The sequence below is a fragment of the Nuphar pumila genome, chromosome 7 (assembly GCF_984573655.1).
Source record: "Nuphar pumila chromosome 7, dmNupPumi1.hap1.1, whole genome shotgun sequence".
Taxonomy (NCBI): Eukaryota; Viridiplantae; Streptophyta; class Magnoliopsida; order Nymphaeales; family Nymphaeaceae; genus Nuphar; species Nuphar pumila.
In genome coordinates, this window is record NC_143255.1 from 37,458,711 (window position 1) to 37,478,675 (window position 19,965).

Here is a 19,965-nt window from a genome sequence, read left to right on the forward strand (position 1 = left end):
TACTTTTAGTCTTTTGACCAACGTTGTTAGTATCAGCCTGAATCGACCGTTATCGTATCGGCAGATAATCAATAAGATATTAACATGAATCGGCTATTTTTAATAAATATAAACATATATATACTTAAAATTTAAAAAATAATATTATTTTAATTGTTTTAACACGTGTCACATCCTGATTGACACAAAATATTTTTAATTATTTTTTAGCAGATTCAGGACAATTCACTTGAGAATAGGTATCGGGCTGATTCACCTGAATCGTTGGCCAAACGATTCATGGCCGATACCGATACTGACAACATTGCTTTTGACCGACGATTAAAATGCTTTGTTTGGGAGCCTTGAATCATAGGTGTGTTGTGGTTTCCCCTAGTTATCTCAGGTTATCTGCCGTTTGGGAGTAGTGTTGCCAAAACACTACACTGGGAGTGGAGTTGGCAGCCCCAACACAACATTTCAACACCATTCACAAGAGGGTGTGCGTTTTCGCAACTCCATCCTCAACACCACATTTTTGGCAAAACCATATTTTGGCAAGTGTTTCCATGTCAATGCAAGGTTCCCAAACAAAGACTAAATGATATTGGGGATTGTAGTAATATCTGGGCAATCCCATAGGGATGTAAACGGTTCGTATCTTACTAAACTTGACTTCATTCAGTTAGATTTGGTAAACAAAACTTATCTGATTGATGATCAGACTTCAGATTGATCTGACCCGATTATATGCAAATGTAGATCCAAGCATATACCTTGCTTGTCTAGTAGGAGCACTGGTACGGGGCCTGCCTAATCCCAGTTCGCCTTTCAAAAAAAACGTATATAGCTTAATTGGATCCAAGTTTAACTTACACAAATCTGACCCTTTTACATCCCTACATTCCTTAGTGTCGTGTGATAATCGTTGAGTGGTGAAACAGAACTAGGACTGAAGTGATTTACTTGTATATTCACCAATGGGGGTTTTGGATGTACCCACTTTATCCAGAAAAGTAAGATAATATATGGTATTGTACTATAGTCCGCAATGAAAATGTCCTAACATATCCCCCTTTCATGGATAAGCGTGTGCATCCAAACCAGTGTTGTGAGAGGCGTACGCCTCAGTACCTGAAGCGTACGCCTCAGAGGCGAAGTGCACGCTCAAGGTACTGAGGCGTTGCAGTGATGCGCTTAAGGTAAATATAAAAAAAGAAATCTGATTATTCGCAGATGGGGTTTCAGCTTTCCAAATCTGATCATTAAACAAAGGTCGTTCTGATGCAGTCGAATACGTATTATCGGGGTTTCAGCTTTCCAAGGCTCGTTTACCACGGATACTTGAGAGTCTCATGTTGTGAGAGGCGTACGCCTCAGAGGCGAAGCGTAGGCTCAACGCCTCGCTTCGCCTCATCGCATTTAACAACCTTGATCCAAACATCCCAGCACCAACAATCAATTGAAATCAGGTGCAATGTGACTTCACACTTTAAGTGTGATGCTGCAGCTAATCACCCATCATCTGAAATTGGGCCCCACAGCATATAATCTGTATCCTAAAGATGGGTAGTGCAGCAGCACACTAAAAGTCTGCAATCACATTGCACCTGATCCTCACATCAACAGTCCCACTCCCAACTCCCAACTCCCAACTCCCAACTCCCAAGGCAGCTATTGCTCCTGTGATCACATATGACCTATTAACCATAAATATAACATTGGCCTCATCTCAGCAAAAGTAAAGCTTGGTATGCCCACAGGGCCACAAGTAGGGGTGCCAACGGGTCGGGATTGGTTCGGTCCCATATGGAACCAGACCTGGCCCTGATTTTTGGATATAGTATCGGGTCCCAACCTGGGTCTAATCAGACCTACCATAAGAGAAACCATAGCTGGACCCCATAAGAACTACATGAACCAGACCCAGGTCATACTCGATAAAACAATATATTTTTATCATTTTTACATTGAAAAATTGCTGGTCTTAATCGAAACTCAGGTCAGGCCTGGGTCTAGTATAAAATTTCACAAACTATACCCGGTTCCATGTATTAATTGGACATTCAGGTCTTAATCGGGTTTTCTTATTTATCACCATACCTGAACCCTATAGGGTTTTGTACGGGTCGGGTTCGGGTAAACCCCACCCATTGATACCCTTAGCCACAAGGGCTTCCCTTATCTAATAGGCTTGACTCATGAACACCACCAAGTTGATGAAATGTCATGAGTTTAAAACTGATATTAAAGCGGGAGCAAGACACTACTGGGTCCACTCAAATCTATCTTTATTATTTGTCTTTATGAATTATCAAGTTGGATATATATTGAGTGAGAATGGTTTACGATGGTTTGGGCATATTCAACGAAGGCCTAATGATGCTCCGGTTAGAAGGATGGAGAAATGAGAAAATATATCAGCTAAAAGAGGTCGGGGTAGGCCTAAGAAGACTTGGATGAAGATGATAAGAAAGGATATGAAGGCTTTGAACCTCACCGAGGACATGACATTAGATAAAAATGATTGGAGGAGAAGGATTCGTGTGGAGGACCCAAAATGATTTTCTTTTTGGTTCATATCGCCGACCCCAATTGTTTGGGATGAATGCGTTGTTGTTGTTGGATCATGTTTTGGATCTTAGTTGAATTTCAAATCTACTTTAAATCCATATTAGGGTTACGGTTTTCATGGTTTTATCTTTTGTTTACTATAAGAGCACACACAGATTTTCTGACCTTTTCGATCGAGAGAGACTTTTTCACTAAGGGAGTTTTTCGAAAAAGTACACCCTTTGATAGGAAACATTCCTCCATGGGGGAGGGGGTGGGGGTAGAGGAATGTTTCCTACCAAGAGAAAATTTATTTTTACTCTTCACCACTCATCTCACCACATCTCACCACCACCACTACCACCACCACCACCCACCATCTCACCATCACCACCACCCTCATCCTCTCTCTCATTTTTTCACATTTCCCACTCTGTTTTTCTCATGCTACACAAACAAGCGAGAAACTTTGTTTTGAAAAACTTCTCATATCAAAAACTCCTATAGGCAAAATTTTCTTTTCCTACGAGGGTTTTTCTCTCTTCCAAACGTACCCTAAATATTCATATAAAGAAATAAAGAGAAAAGTTTTTTTTTTCTTTTTGAAAAGCAAGCTGGGGTTAGGTGAACCCTTACCAGAACAACCGCTGCCCCATGTGGCAGAGGGATTCAATTCTGGGCCTTCAGCTTGACACAAGACCCAGCTTACCCACATGGGATACCACCTCAGTAAATAGAGAGAGAAGTTGATGATTTTTTTTAGTTGTTTCTTTTTTGCATTTTTGTGTAACTTTTCATTAAGTTTGTACTTGATTAATTTGTAGCTGCAACAGGGTGCCGATTCCTGCGGGTCAAGGTTCAAGAGCTATCTTTCTCTCTGCTTCAAAAACCCATCCAAAGGAGGTGCGTATATCCTTTGATAAAACTAGGTGTACTTTCTAATGGGCAAGGACTTTAATGATTCTACCAACCAAAGGGCTGCAATGTTCGGCTGCAAGCCTGCAATGAGGGACTTTTCCCCTTAGCCTAGCAAAAAAAAAAACTTGGTAGGCTAAGCCAAGGCTCTTAGTTGCAGTAGCCTTGAATGACTTAATCTGGGCACGCTTAATTGATTTAATAATGATGTCCCGTAACATAACATATCAAGGCAAGGAAAAAGAAAGCAAAATATGCTCATCTGGATGGCCAACAAGATCATTATCATTTGATTATAGAGATATCACGATACATCAGTAAAAATAGAAAAGAAAAATACAATTGCAAAATGAATCAAATTTAATGGTGAAAGTAAATACAGTAATATGGTGCGCCATTATGCAGCCAAGCTATTCACCTTTTTCTTATCAATCCAAACTTATTACTACATGACATCGTCTCTTCGTCTCTATCAGTAAAAATGAATTAAACTGTACCAATAATAAAAAAAAAGAATGACCAACACCAAACCAATAGCTATAAACACCAATCCTATAGGACCTAGTCTCCTGCAGTCATCCCTGAAAAATAAATAAACAAATTAATTAATTGTTATCTAGAGACTAAAACCTTGATGGCATAAAAAAGTCAAGCTAGCTCAACTGCAACCTCTATTTAACATCTCAGTGAACTGCAGCTGTGAGTCCTGTCTTTGCAGCCTCATCTCCCTATAGAACCTGGTAATGAACTCCTCAGCTTTCCGATCGATACTCTCAATTCCGTCTTCGGAAAATTCGCCTCCCTCATCGGACTCTGACAGCTCTTCGGCTCCATTCTTGGCAAACACAATCGCCGAGTCCTCCGGCTTGAGCACGCTTTCATCAACATCCTCAGCCCGTCCCTTGCATGGTGCACAAAGGAGCAACGGGTAGAGGCAGCCTCTTGCTCTCTTCCTTTTGAAACAAGGAGTGCTGTCAGGGGAGACCTCATAATCTGCCATGAAATTATAGTTGTAGTGATGGAGGAGGCTATGGTTTCTGAATTTCCTGGCTTTCTTGAAGAGGAGGAGCTTGTGTTTGAGCCTTCCTCCCTGTTCTCTGATGAGAATGGCTATGTTCAAGAGCTCCCAAGATCTCTTATTGCCCATTGTGTTGCTTTTCTGTCTTCTATACTTCACAGTGAAGAATGAGTAGAAAATCTTTTGTGGGTCTTCATTAAGGAAGTTCATTGACATATATAGAGACTAGAAAGCTAGGTTTTCATGAACGAGGAAAGGGTGAAATGAGTAATGGAAAGCTGGAAAGTGGGGTATGGTCGGTGCTTGGAAAGCACACAAAAGCCGTTGGAACAGGGGCATCACATAACCTTTTGATTTTTTTATTGTTTTGGAAGAAAGAAGACAAGAAAGCATGAGCTAGCACTGCCAAGACACACTACTTGGTCATTAAGTTTCTCCCCCACTTTCAGTACTTGACATGAACGTTGGAGTCAGTAGGTATTAACCTTGAAGTAAGAATACTACATTGAGCTAGCTACTTTCTTTCCTAACCAAGTTTCTCATAGGAACCGAGGCCTTATCCCATGTGGTAAGCGAGGTCCTGTGCCAAGTAGAAGGCCCAGGTTTGAATCCCTCTGCCACATGGGGCTTAAGAGATATCTGGAAGGGATCTGCCTCACCCCAGCTTGCCTTTCAAAAAAAAAAAAGTTTCTCATCGGAAACTACTGTGCTTTGAGAGGGGATCAGGTGCAATCACATTGAACACTTTGAGTGTGCCGCTGCACCTGACTGCCCTCCATCTCCGAGGGCCAGCCTGTCAGCCGTGGGACTTGAAAGAAGATGGAGGGCAGGTGCAGTGGCACACTAAAGTATGCAATGTGATTGGACTTGGTATCAAGTAAAAATGGTGAATAACAAAGATGACCAGCAACAGGAGGAACACATTTAAATTTTGGCATCACCAAATAAAAAATGTGTGTGGATTGCACATTGTCTCCTGATCTGGACGTGATAAGCAAGAATAGATGTAGCAGTTCGTTTTGACCAGTGCCAACATGTTTAGAATGAACATTTTGTTCCATCTAATTACGCTTAGAAGAGAAATATAAGAGAGAGAGACTTCAGATTTAAAAATCACTGAAGGAAAGCGTTCACATGAGTTTGTGCAACCATAGCCACAAGAAGAGAAGAAAAGAAGCGGGGTCAAATTTGGAGCGCTTGCCACCAAACAAAACTGCAGAGGATGCAAATTGTCACAGAACCTATTTGAAGTAATGGTCAATACTAGGGATGCACACGAGCCAGGTTCGAGCCGAGCTTGGGCTGACTCGAGAAGACATTTTAACCGTTCAAGCTCTGCTCACCTTCTGCCCGGCATAGGGCTCGAGCCCGTGAGCTGAATACCTTTAATTTATTTCTTTTAAGGTTTTGAAATTAGTGTCAAAAGCCTTTTTGAAATAAGGGAAGACAATGGGAATTGATCTCACGCCACTTCCATGAAAGACCAACAACCGACCCATTAAGGAAGGACCTTTCTTTATAATCACAGTATGAACAAAATAATACATATGTAAAGTCTAATTTCTTTATATCGAGTTTAATCGGGCTTACCGAGCTTATTCGAGATGGACTGGCTGTTCAAGCTCGGCTGGTTTAAGTGTACCGAGACTGAACCCTTGTTTAAGCTCGACTCATTTATTTTTTTGAATGAATTTGAGCCTAGCTCGGCTCGTTGTGCATCCCTAGTCAATACAGCAAGAGCAACATGCAATGAAACAATTGGGTATCAAAAAACAAATCATGATCTGTCCAGATCATTTTAGGAAGTGGACAATGTTTGGCATGATAGGAAAAACAACAGAACATAACATAATTTCGATCACGGGCATTGCATAGACAAGAAATGCACCAAGCTAATCAGCACCCATGGCAAGAAGACAAATAACAGGAACTCCAAGCAATGGTCACAAGTACAGAACCTATCTGAAGCAATGGTCCATACAGAAAACTGAAACTAAAAGAGAACATACAATGAAACAAATTACCAACTTGAGCATCCCAAGACAACATTGCATGCGTTATCCCGACAATTCTAACATATGCACAATGGTTGGCACGATAGAAAGACCAACAAGAATTTAACAGGATTTGAGCACGGGTATTGCATTGTCAAAACAAATTCAACAAGGAATCAGCACCATCCCTGCACATTCAACTAGCACACATAACAAGCAGACAAATAACAGGAACACCAAACGAATCACCGTGCCAGTTTTACACAATAAACAATCGCCCACAAGAAGAGCAGTCACGCAAAACAAATGAGCTCATATCATATCAATAGTTTATTCTAAAAAAAAAAGCAGATTCAAGTCACATTTCTCACTGTTAATTTGTCAGTTATTCCAAAGCCAACAACAATGGCTACAAGAAGAGGAAGAAAAGACATTACCAACAACAAGAAATAACCAAATTTCAATAAATCGGCCATCACCAAACAGGGGAGCCCACGCCATTCACCATCCCATCAACCAATTATACGACCCCAACTCCAACCCTGATCCCACGCTGTTGGAACCAAAACGAGCACCACCATCATCATTATTGATCATCGGCATCACCACAGATTCGCTCCACCATCATAGTTAATAATCACCATTACCACTGATTAGCCACTACCATCATCAACATTAGACATCACCATCACCATGATCATCATCATCATGGTGGTGGTGGGGAGGCAACAGGGTCTTCCTCACCAACCGTGGATGAGGTCGTTGCACTTGTCCTTGATCCAACGGATGCCCTGCCGGAAGGAGGCCTTAACCCGCCCCTCCACGGCGTACACCTTGTAGGAGGCCACCCTCTTCTTCCGCTTGAGCTCCGGGTCCCTCAGCCTCCACGCCTTCGACGATGGCCCCTTGTTCCCCTTGCCACCGCCAGCGTCACCGCCCTTTCCCTGTTGCTGCGACGTACCGCCGTGCCCGTTCGCCGACGCCTCCACCACCTCCGTTCTGTACCGGTCCCCCATCGCCCGTCCGATCTTCCCCTCGCTGGGCCTGTCGCCCCAGATGGACGGTCGCACAGAGAGAAAGAGCCGGAAAAACTAGGCTCCACACGTACGAGATCCCCGGGGCTGCTCCGGCACGTGCGGAGACGAGAACTCCGCAAACCAGCGGAGAATTTTTTTTCAGCCTCGCTCAGGAGGGGCGGCAGCGGCCGTCGGTCGCACGTGCCGGAGGGTTCCGGTCTGCCGCACGTGCGAGCGTCGCCGCCGCCGCGTCAAGGAAATCGGCAGAGAAGCTTGGACCGACCGACCGATCGATCGATAGATCTTCGTCCGTCCCCAAGCCAGATCGACGGACGATGCTCACGGGATTGGGATAATCATGCTAAAATGAGCAGAAAACACGAAAAAAATTGACCGAAAAGATAAGAAATGAAGAATCGATTTTGGGAAGAAATCTACGGCACGAACGAAAGAAAATAAAAAAACGAGAAAATTTATAGAAAATTAGGGCGCATTCCACCGTCTTACCTTAGGCTTTTCGAGACCGGAAAATCGGATTCTCCCACGCCGGGAACTGTACGGATGGAGCAGAGGACGTTAAGTTCCCGAAATTGAGTAGAATATCGCGACGAAGATCACGATTTCGAAGGTAAAAGGCCAAAAAATCCTGGAAGAGGATGGAACTTTCGGGAGCGGAAATCGTGAAATTTGAGAGCCAAGATCGCGGAAAGATGGCCGTCGAAGAACGGAGGAGTTCTTCGGGGACACTCCCACGTTGCGAAAAAGCGAATCCGATATGTACGTTTTGGAGGAGGAGAAATCCTGATTTTTCTCCCTTGGGAGCTGGAACCGTTCAATTTGTAGAGTATTTCTTACGTCAGTATCGTGTCTAGGTTAGTCTATTTAAGGTATTACATCAACAGCTCCTTAAAATGATGGACGGCTCAGATATTGATAAACGCGAGACGTATAGCACGAGTTTGTTTTAAATTTTCCCTCTTTGCAGATCTCGGGTTAGCTTTTGGGTCGCACAAAGGGATAAATTACAAATATGCCACGCTCAGCACGTGTCCAGCATACCGAAGTGAGGTCAAAAAAGCAAATCGTGGATCGGTAAGAAGCCCACTCCACATTCTACGTCACATGATACGGACACGATTCCATTTTTCTAATTGGGACGCGAGTTTTTTTTTCAGAAAAAACACGAGACATGGACATCGATTTATTATTATCTCATTGATTGAAGATTAATTTACAAAAATAGTTATCATTAAAATACCATTGTAACTATAAAATTAAATGCAATATTTTGTACATGTCCAGACATGTCACGTGACATCGTGTCGTGTCCTTACTAGAGCAAAAGTAGCGTGTCTTTAATGACGTAAGTGTAAATTGGTAACCGATCCACCTCGGCCCTCGGTTTGACTGGTAGGAGCAACGCCACCTTGTGTTGGGACGTTGCAGGTTCAAAACCCAATGGTATAGTTACATAACTGGTAGGGGTCTGCCTAGTGGTGTCAACCGGTCGGGTTTACTTGGATTCGACTTGGACCAAACCCTTCAGATCCGGATATGGTGATAAATAAGAAGACCTGGGCTTGGACCCTAAGGCTCAATTAATACATGAATCCGGGTTGTGAAATTTTATACCAGAACCAGGCCCGAGCCGAGTTCCGATTAAGACCAACAATTTTTCAATCTAAAAGTCATAAAAAATATTATTTTAACGGGTATGATTTGAGTCTGGTTCATGTAGTTCTTATCGGGTCTGGGTATGATTTCTCTTATAGTAGACCTGATTAGACCCAGGTCAGGACCCGATAGCGTACACAAAAATTGGGTCTAAGTCTGATTCCACCGGGGTCCGAACCAAACCCGATCGACCCATTGACACCCCTAGGTATGCCTAACCGGAGCTTGCCTTTAAAAAAAAAATGAAGTGTAAATTGGTAACTGACGGTTATGGGGTTTGAATCAAAACATTGAGCTGCAAGTATGAAAGAGGATGTGTATCTGAACTAGATTTGACTGAATCGAGTTGGGTCCAGATCCAAGTTTAAGGTAACGATGCTGATCCAGTAAAAAGAAGGTTGGAAACAGGCAATTTTAGTTGCAGATAGAGATAACAACAGTCGCCCTTAACCATGAAGTCTTTGTGGAGACTTTTGAATGTGTTTATTATTTGCTTATTTACTAAATAAGGCTTTGGACTGGACCAATATAAAGGAAAAACTAATTAGTTTTTATTTTAGTGGGTCTTAGTCCAATATGAGCTGCTACAAAAACTAATCTAAACATAAAAATGCAGAATTTGATATAAGGCTTGAATTGGACTGGACCAATATAAAGAAAAAACTAATTAGTTTTTATTTTATTGGGTCTTAGTCCAATATGAGCTGCTACAAAAACTAATCTAAACATAAAAAATGCATAATTTGATACATGTTTTTTCCTATATAAGTTACAGAGAATACAATCACAAGTTGATACTAAGCAAACAAATAAAATTTTGGTCTTTGAAGAGGTTTTAGATTCTTTATAAGAGATAAGATTACGGAGAGAGAGAGAGAGAGGGCGGGTAGGAGCAGTTTAGTGCTAGTCACCTTGTGTTGGGACGTTGCAAGTTCAAAACCCAATGGTACAAGTTGTATAACTGGTGGATCTCTTCCTAACCCCAGCTTTCTTTGTCAGAGAGAGAGAGAGAGAGAGAGAGATATGGCAGTGGACTGTGTGTGTGTGGTGGTGGTGGTGGTGGGTGGGGAGGAATCTCTTCCTAACCCCAGCTTTCTTTGTCAGAGAGAGAGAGAGATGGCAGTGGACTGTGGGTGGGGGGGATGGGGCCCAGTTTGGACCAGGGATACAAGACATGAAACGGGATAGAGGTTAAAATCAAAACCTACGTGGGAATGAAGGCGTGGATGGACTTACGCTTTCCCCCGCCCTGCCCCGTCCCCGATCGCCGTTAGTAAAATGCTAAAATATTCTTTAGGGATGGCATTGGACCGAGGAAAAATGGAGCCCCGCCTTGCTCCGTTTGGACCGGGAATGAATGTTAAAATCAAAACCTCTGCGGGGATAGAGGCAGGGTTGGCAGAATTTTGAGATTGGGCGAGGGTGAAGACCTTGTCCCCTGCCCCCTCACCGGTCCACTGCCATCCCTAGAGAGAGAGAGTGTGAACAAATTCAGTGATATTTGGATCTAACCAAACCCATGTAACTTTTTTTTTTCAATGAGGAAAACTACTGTCATGGTTAAAACTCCATGGGTGCTCCCTTTTGCCCACCAGGGATTGTTTGTTGTCAGCTTCAACCTTGATACACCCTAAGTATCCAACTAGCTACATCACTCAACTTGAAGCTTTATGCCTACCCACCTAAGCCATGTAACAGTGCACAATAAAATTGATACATTCATCCCTATGAGTCTCGGCCCTTAACCTAATCTAAGATTTCGCTATGAGACTCGGGTCATATCTAGACCCAAAACCGTACCCTCTCATAAATTCAATGGTAGATCATGCAGAATTTAGAACCTTTGTGATGAATCTTCAATATTATTTATAATGGTTAGGCAAAGTACCATTAGATATAATCCTATAAACCCTTATGAAGAAGTGAGAAAAGAAGAATCAGGTAAAGAATGCTAATTTCCTGAAATTCAGTAGAATATCATGAATTCAAAGGAAAAAACAAAAGGCATTGAGGAGGATGAAGTTTTTGGTAGTTGATTTAGCTCGGAGAAAGCAAAATCATGAAATGGGAAAGAGAAAATCATGACTCAAAATCACAAGTGATTGCCAGAGGACGAAGGAGCCCTTTGGGATAGATTCATGTTTTTCTTCTTCTTCAACCTTGAGTTAGGCAGATCCCTATCAGTACAAACTGAACGCAAATTGACAAAATACAACCATTTTGGACCCAAAAACTCGAAGAAATTGGGAAACTCGAGTCCTCCGACAAACGAACCAGGATCCAAAGACACAAACCTGTACGTATAGCCACCGAACCAGTTTGACTAGGATCTAAACGGGCCTCAAAAATGGTAACTGTGGGATTGAGCTGGGCCTAGACCCATGAGACTCAAGCCTGAGGCCCGGAACTGCCCCCACACATATGATACCGGGAGGAACCGGTTCGGGACTGAACCGGTTTCTCCATTCTTTGTAGTGTATCTCTTACATGAGTGTCAGGTCCCCACTTGTTCTTTAATAAGGGTTTATTAGTCCACAAAACATGCATCAATGTTGAATCAGCAAGGGTTGTATGTAACATGATTAAATTTTTTTACAAGATGTATACAAGGACTAAGTTTTAATAAGCATATGCTTTGTGTAAAACTGTACAAAATAGTGTTTATTTCATAAGACTAGATGCACTAAAACAAAAATAAATATGCATAAGCGCAAACTAAAATAAAAGCATCTTGAGATTAATATCTGCATGGATCATATGTCAAAAATCTTAAAGTACATTATTATTGACCACACATTTTCTTGTGAACTTTTTAACTACCAAAAACTGTCTACATGGAGTGACGAGCTACAGCTCACAAACTCAAGACAAAAATGAAAAAACAAAAACAAAGAATAGAAGAAAAAAAAAGTGGTGATGCTACACGAGACCTTATCATGTGCTCAAGATGGAGTGTGCAAACATTTTTTTGTTCAAGACTTCATCTTTTCTTTCTTTCTCTTCTCATATATCTCTACTAAAAAACCTCTACCCCCCTTCACTCAAGCACTACATCAATCTTTCATTCCTTTCATTATGAACTTTTTTTGTAAAGATCCAATTAACTAAGTATATGTATGCACAAACACACATACCTTCTCTCTCTCTCTCTCTCTCTCTCTCTCTCTCTCTCTCTCTCTCTCTCTATATATATATATATATATATATATATATATATATATATATATATATATATATATATATATATCAGAACTACCTAATTTAATTTACTTTCTTTAGTTCAATGATTTGACCTTTAAACATACTAAACAAATAAGAAAAAAACATATCAAGCAAACATCTTGGCAGTAATATTATTAACTAAAATGAACTGATAAGAATCTGAAAGAATTAGATGTTTCAAATAAAATAGTGATTTAGTGACTAGCCGAAATCTCATAAAAAAAAAGAATAAAAGGAAAAATTAGGCCAACCATTTAATGGCAAGTGACTCTGGGAAATGGTCAGACAACCTAATTTTGACAAAGAAAGCTGGGGTTAGGAAGACCCCTTATCAGTTATACGAGTATACAATTGGGATTCAAACTTGCAACATCCCAACACAAGGTGACACACACTAACTATTTTTACCAGATAGACAGAGCCCCCCCCCCCCCCCCCCCGGTTGGCAAAAAAAGAAAAAGGAAATATTTGGTTGAAATTTTATAGCTGGGCATTGGTCAAAAAATTACTAGTTAGAAAATGGTCAAATTGAAAAAGAGGTGGTGCAAGTGTCCACATATAGGTGAGAATTGGGTTGATTTATACCTAGTTTTACTCCCAAACTAGGTTTTGGTCAAGAAAACTGTCCAAACACCAAACCATAGTGAACACTAGGTTTTTCGAAATGCCCTACAATTTCAGTTATATAATTAAGAGAAAAATTACATATATAGGGAAAAAATTGAATATATTTAGGAGAAAATCACACACACACACACACACATTCACACACACACACACACACACACACACACACACACATATATATATATATATATAAAAGAGAAAAATCACATATATAGGAGGAAAATTGCATATATAAGAGAAAATCAAATATATTTAGGTGAAAATAGCATATACAGGAGGAATTCTGCATATATTTAAGAGAAAATCATAAAAAATATATGCGAAAGTTGCATATAAAGTTTTTACAGAACAATGTTTGTTCTCAGGTCTATATCCCTCTCCTCCGACGCTGAAAACCTACATTTTTATAGTTATTGAAAAGTTGATACATAGGCCTACAACTATTTTGTTTTGAGACAGAACTGAAAACCCTTCTAGAGTTTCTGTTTTTGAGCTCTAAAATTGAAATATAAGCATATTCTGCAGACTAGAATCACCGAATAGTCTATTTTTTAAAGAACGTTTCTCTCTAACCTCTTAGCAAATCAAAGTAATCTTAGTGGCATTAAAAAGATAACATCCAAATCTATCTTTTTTTTCTATTTTTTTTCTATTTTTTTTAATTTTTAGTGTATGCGGCTGAAAAATTACATAGAACAAAGAGAAAAGGCACAACCACACCTGTTTTAATCTGAAGAGCATACTTCTATTCCGGTTTTGAAATAAAGAAATGGAAACCGTAGAGGGGTTTTCGGTTCTAACTCAAAACAGAAAAGTTACATAATTATGTCTCAACTTTTCAACATCTATAAAAATAAAAGTTTTCAACTTTGGATTAGAGAGATACAGATCTGAGAATAAAGACTGTTTTGTAAAAAACACTCATATATTTGAGAAAAAAATTGCATATATTTTGAAAATCACTTGTGCAAAGGGTAAAAAGGTTTTTTAAAAACCAGATATTTGCAATTTTGGACATGGGGAGGATAACAAAAATGATAAGGCATTTCGAGAAATGCATCATATTTGTCGCATAATACGATCATTTTTTAGTTTAAGTTTTCAACATGATTTTGGGTGTCATCCCAACAACCCTTTTGATAATGATTTTTATATATTCTTAAAGCTAATATTTCAATATTGGCATTGATGGCAATTTTTATTATTCGCTTAAAATAAATTTTTTTCTTAAGGGGCTATGATTAGCCAATTATTTGACTTGCTTCTGAGTAGTGGTTTGGATCATTCCTTGATTAAAGAATTTTGACATGAAAAAATGTGTTTGAGCAACCAAATTTTTGTTTTTGAAATTATTTTATTTTCCAAGCTTTATATGGACTAGGCAATAAAATGGTATAATTTAAGATACTAAAGCATTTTTCTATTGGCTTATGTACCAAAAATTGAACACCAATGATCTTGTGCCTCCATCACTTGGAGGTTTTGGTGGTAGAAAAGACCATCATAAATTGTGTGGATCCTAATGGTTCCCACCTCATATGTTTTCTTATAATAGTTCTTGGTTATTTTATTTGTACTTATTGTTTATTAATTTTGCTAAAAATAAAAAGAATTGCTTGTCTCGTTCTTCTTTTTTTTGGGTAAAAGTTGGATATTTTGCTCATTTTGCAATATAAATTGATGGCATGAAACATTAATGCCAAGTTAATTATGGATAATTTCTCAAAATGTGGCATGACCCAAGACTGACCAATTCAGAACATTATTGGGCCACAAAAGGTCAAGCTGTTGCATTGAGAATATGTGTTGACAAAACAATTGTTTTCATGTGCAAACATTCAGGAAGGATACCCTATGTGCACATAAATTTAGATAGTTCTATCGAGATTGCATCATTTAAGGAACAATTGACTTCATTTTTTAAGATATCAGTTTCGTATTTCAAAATCGTTTTATACATCCAATAATTCCCTTAATAGGTTAAGGAATCATGATCACAACTCAAGGCAGAGAGGATATTATAGAGCACACTGAGATAGTTCTTTAGAACTATACAATAACAACAACTACTGATCTCATTCAAGTTTCTAATAAGTTTCAGGTTTTTCTAGGTCGGCCATCAAAGAAGTATGTAATTACAGTAGTCGTTAGATCTTTAATGAACAACTTTATTCAACCAGCTGGTTGGGGTGAATGAGACAAAAGCACCAACCATGAAACAATATTCTATAAAGAATTCACAAATAAAAAGTCATGTTCTACCACAACGCTCAAAGCAAGGTGGTCACATCTCAACACGACCATGCTAGAAGCTATGAGATATACCATCATTGAATTCATAGATGATAAAAGTTGGATTGCTCTTATAAGTGTCCCTATCAATTTAAAATTGTAGAATTATATCTATCTCGTTTATATATGTTATAAAAATACAATTTTCATAGTCAACATAGTCTTTTTTAATCTCTGTCTTTTGATATAATTAACTTATGTCTTTTTATATTAATACAAGTTTTCTTTGTTTAAGTGATAAAAGCAAGTCAATTTGGAGGTAAGATGATAATCTGAGTTGACTGATGTTACTAGACCAACTGGTCCTCATGGATGTACATTGTGTTTATAAAAAAATGAAGTTTTTCATTGAAATTTTTAATAAGCAAAATTTTAATATTGCATGGGCTAGATAGTTGAATAATGTAAAATGTAAACCAAAGTAGTGTTGTGACCATGGTTGGTTCATACCCAGCTATTGATTCATTTTTTAGGTAAAAGTTGGATATTTTGCTTATTTTGTAAATAATTTGATGGCATAAAACATTGATGCCAAGTTAATTGTGGATAATTTGTCAAAAGGTGGCATGACCGAAGACCTAACAATTTAGAACACAATTGTGACACAAAAAGATCAAGTTGTTGTGAGAATATGTACTGACAAAACAATTGTTTTTAGATGCAAACTTTCAAGTTAGACAGTTCTATCCATATTGCATCATTTATGACACAATTGACTTCATTTTTTAAGATGTCATTTCTGTATTTCAAAATTATTTATACATCTAAGAATGCCCTTAATAGGTCAAGGAATCATGATCACAACTCAAGGCAGAGGAGATATTATAGAGCACACTCAGATAGTTCTTTAGATTTATACAGTAATACAAACAACTAACAACTGATCTCATTCAAGTTTTCAATAAGTTTCATTTTTTTCTGGGTCAATCATCGAAAAAATATGTTATTACTGTAGTCATTGGATCTTGGATGAACAACTTTATTCAACCACTTGGTTGGGTTGAATGAGACCAAAGCACCAACCATGAAACATCATTCTACAAAGAATTAAAAAATTATGGGTCGGGTTCTATGGAGAACACTAGTGGGACATATATAAAGGTTAAGCTGTTGCATTAAGAATATGTGCTGAAAAAATAATTTCTTTTAAGTTCAAACTTTCAAGTTATAAAATACCTTATTTGCACATAAAATGAGACAGTCATATTAGGATTGCATGATGTAAGGGACAATTGACTTCATTTTTTAATATGTCAGTTAACTCAAGACAAAGAGAATATTATAGAGCATATTGGGACAGTTCTTTAGAACTATACATTAACATCAACTACTGATCTCATTCAAGATTTTATCAAGTTTTAGTTTTTTCTAGGTCGTCATCGAAGAAGTATGTTGTTATTGTAGTCATTGGATCATGGATGGACAACTTTATTCAACTAGCTGGCAGAGGTAAATGGGACCAAAGCACTGACCATAAACAACATTCTATGGAGAATTTACAAATAGATGGTCAAGTTCTAGCACAATGCTCAGAGCAAGATGGTCACATCTCAACATCACACCGTCACTTAATTCATAAATGGTAAAAGTTGGATCATTTCTATAGGTATTTCTGTAAATTTAAAATTGTAAAATTATATCTATCTAGTTTATATATCTTATAAACATACAATTTTCTTACTCTACATAGATTTTTTTTTATTCTTTGTCTTATGATATGATTAACTTATGTCTTTATATATTAAAAGAAGTTTTCTTTGTTTAAGTGAAAAGATCAAATCAATTTGAAGGTAAAATGATAATCTAGCTTGGCCGATGTTACTAGGCCAATTGGTCTTCATGGATGTACGTTGTGCTTATAAAATATGAAGTTTAACATTGCAAGGTTTTAATGAGCAGAATTTTAATATTACATGAGCTAGAGAGTTGAATCATGTAAAATGTAAAGCAAAGTAATGTCTTGACCATGGTTGGGCCATCGCCTGCTATTGGTTCTTTTTTTTGGGTAAACGTTGGATATTTTACTCATTTTGCAATATAATTTGATAGCATGAAACATTGTTGCCAAGTTAATTGCAAATAATTTTCCAGAAGGTGGTATGACCCATGACCTAAGAACAATGTTGGGACAGAAAAAGGTCAAGTTGTTGCATTGAGAATACGTGCTGACAAAACAAATGTTTTTATGTAAAAACTTTCAAGTAATCAAATAGCCTATGCGCACATAAATTTAGACATTTCTATCAAGATTGCATCATTTATGAGACAATTGATTTTAATTTTTAAGTTTTCAATTCTGTATTTCAAAAATTGTTTTATACATCCAAGAATGCTCTTAATAGGTCAAGGAATCATGATCATAACTCAAGACCGAGAGGATATCATAGAGCACACTGGGATGGTTCTTTAGAATTGTACAGTAACACCAACTACTAATCTCATTCAAGTTTTCAATAAGTTTTACATTTTTCTGAGTCAGTCATCGAAGAAGTATGTTGTTATTGTAGTCATTGGATTTTGTATAAACAACCTTATTCAACCAGCTGGTTGGGGTGAATGGGACCGAAGCACCAACCATGAAAAAACATTCTATGGAGAATTCACAAATAGACAGTCAGGTTCTAGCACAACGCTCATAGCAAGATGGTCACATCTCAACATGACCATGCAAGAAACTATGAGATACACCCTCACTGAATTCATAGATGCTAAAAGTTGGATCGTTACTATTGATGACCCTATAAATTTAAACTGGTAAAATTATATTTATCTTGTTTTTATATATAATAAACATATAGTTTTCTTAGTCTACATAGCTTTCTTTCATTTTATTCTTTGTCTTTTGATATAATTAACTTATGTTCTTTTATAGTAAAAGAAGTTTTCTTTGTTTCAATAATAAGAGCAATTCGATTTGGAGGTACGATGATAATCTGACTTGGTTAATGTTACTAGACGAATTGGTCCTTCTGGATGAACATTGTGCTTATAAAAGAATGAAGTTTTTCAGTGCAAGTTTTTAATGAGCACAATTTTAATATTGCACAGGCTAGAGAGTTGAATCATGTAAAATGTAAACCAAAGTAATGCCTTGACCATGGTTGGCCAATCCCCTGCTATTGGTTCTTTTTTTAGGTAAAAGTTTGATAATTTTTTCATTTTGCAATATAATTTGATGACATGAAACATTGATGCCAAGTTAATTGTAGATAATTTCTCAAAAGGTGACACAACCCTAAACCTAACAATTCAAAACTTTGTTGGCACACAAAAAGGTCAAGTTGCCTTGAGAATATGTTCTGACAAAACAATTGTTTTGAAATGCAAACTTCCTAGTTAACTATCTTATGCACACATAAATTTAAACAGTTCTATTCGGATTGTGACATTTATGGGACAATTGACTTCATTTTTTAAGATGTATATCAAAATTGTTTTGTACACCCAAGATCACCCTTAATAGATCAGGCAATCATGATCACAACTCAAGGCAGATAGGATACTATAGAGTACACTGAGATAATTTTTTAAAAATGTACAATAACAATACCTAGTCATCTAATTCAAGTTTTCATTAAGTTTCATGTTTTTCTGAGTTGATCATCAAAGAATTATGTTGTTACTGTAGTCATTGGATCTTGGATGGACAACTTTATTCAACCAACTGGTTGGGGTGAATGGGACTAAAGCACCAACAATGAAACAATATTCTACGAAGAATTCACAAATAAAGGGTCGGAATCTACCACAATGCTCAAGGCAAGGTGGTCACATCTCTATATGACCATGCAATAAGCTATGAGATACACCATCACTAAATTCATAGATGGTAAAAGTTGGATCGTAACTATAGGTGTCCCCAAAAATTTAAAATTGTAAAATTATATCTATCGTGTTTATATATGTTATAAAAATACAAATTTCTTAGTCTACATAGTTTCTTTTTTTTTTATTCTCTGTCTTTTGATATGATTAACTTTTGTCTTTTTATATTAAAAGAAGTTTTTTTTGTTTAAGTGATAAGAGCAAGTAAATTTGAAGGTAAGGTGATAATCTGGCATGACTGATGTTAATCGATCAACTGGTCCTCATGGAAGAACATTATGCTTATAAAAAAATAAAGTCTGCCATTACAAGTTTTTAATGAGCATAATTTTAATATTGTATGGGTTATAGAGTTGAATAATGTAAAATGTAAACCAAAGTAATATCTTGACCATGGTTGGCCAATCACATGCTATTGGTTATTTTTTAAGGTAAAAGTTTGATATTTTTCTCATTTTGCAATATAATTTGATGACATAAAACATTGATGCCAAGTTAATTATGGATAATTTTCCAAAAGGTTGTATGACCCAAGACCTAACAATTTAGAACACTGTTTGGACACAAAAAGCTCAAGTTGTTGCATCGAGAATATGTGCTGACAAAACAATTGTTTTTTGGTACAAACTTTCAAGTTATCAAATACCCCATGCACTCATAAATTTAGACAATTCTATCAAGATTGCATCATTTTGGGGACAATTGGCTTTATTTGATATGATGCCAATTTTGTATTTTAAAATTGTTTTATACATCTAAGAATTTCCTTAATAGGTCAAGGAATCATGATCACAACTCAAGGCAAAGAAGATATTATAGAGCACACTGAGATAGTTTTTTAAAATTAAAC

At 37.7% G+C, this 19,965-nt stretch overlaps 2 protein-coding genes across 2 annotated transcripts; both read right to left on the bottom strand.

The window, feature by feature from the left end:
• Positions 1–4,105: 4,105 nt before the first annotated feature.
• Positions 4,106–4,594, bottom strand: LOC149831950 (uncharacterized). The gene has a single exon (XM_090013121.1). It carries the CDS (start codon positions 4,592–4,594, stop codon positions 4,106–4,108), a length of 489 nt encoding a protein of 162 aa, XP_089869247.1.
• A 2,161-nt stretch (positions 4,595–6,755) lies between these two features.
• LOC149831951 (uncharacterized) lies at positions 6,756–8,235 on the bottom strand. The gene is made up of 2 exons (XM_090012314.1): positions 7,983–8,235; positions 6,756–7,836 (listed from the first exon to the last, which is right to left on the bottom strand). The coding sequence occupies exon 2, from the start codon at positions 7,473–7,475 to the stop codon at positions 7,200–7,202; it is 276 nt and encodes a 91-aa protein (XP_089868440.1). The 5' UTR covers positions 7,476–7,836; positions 7,983–8,235; the 3' UTR covers positions 6,756–7,199.
• Between the last annotated feature and the right edge of the window lie 11,730 nt (positions 8,236–19,965).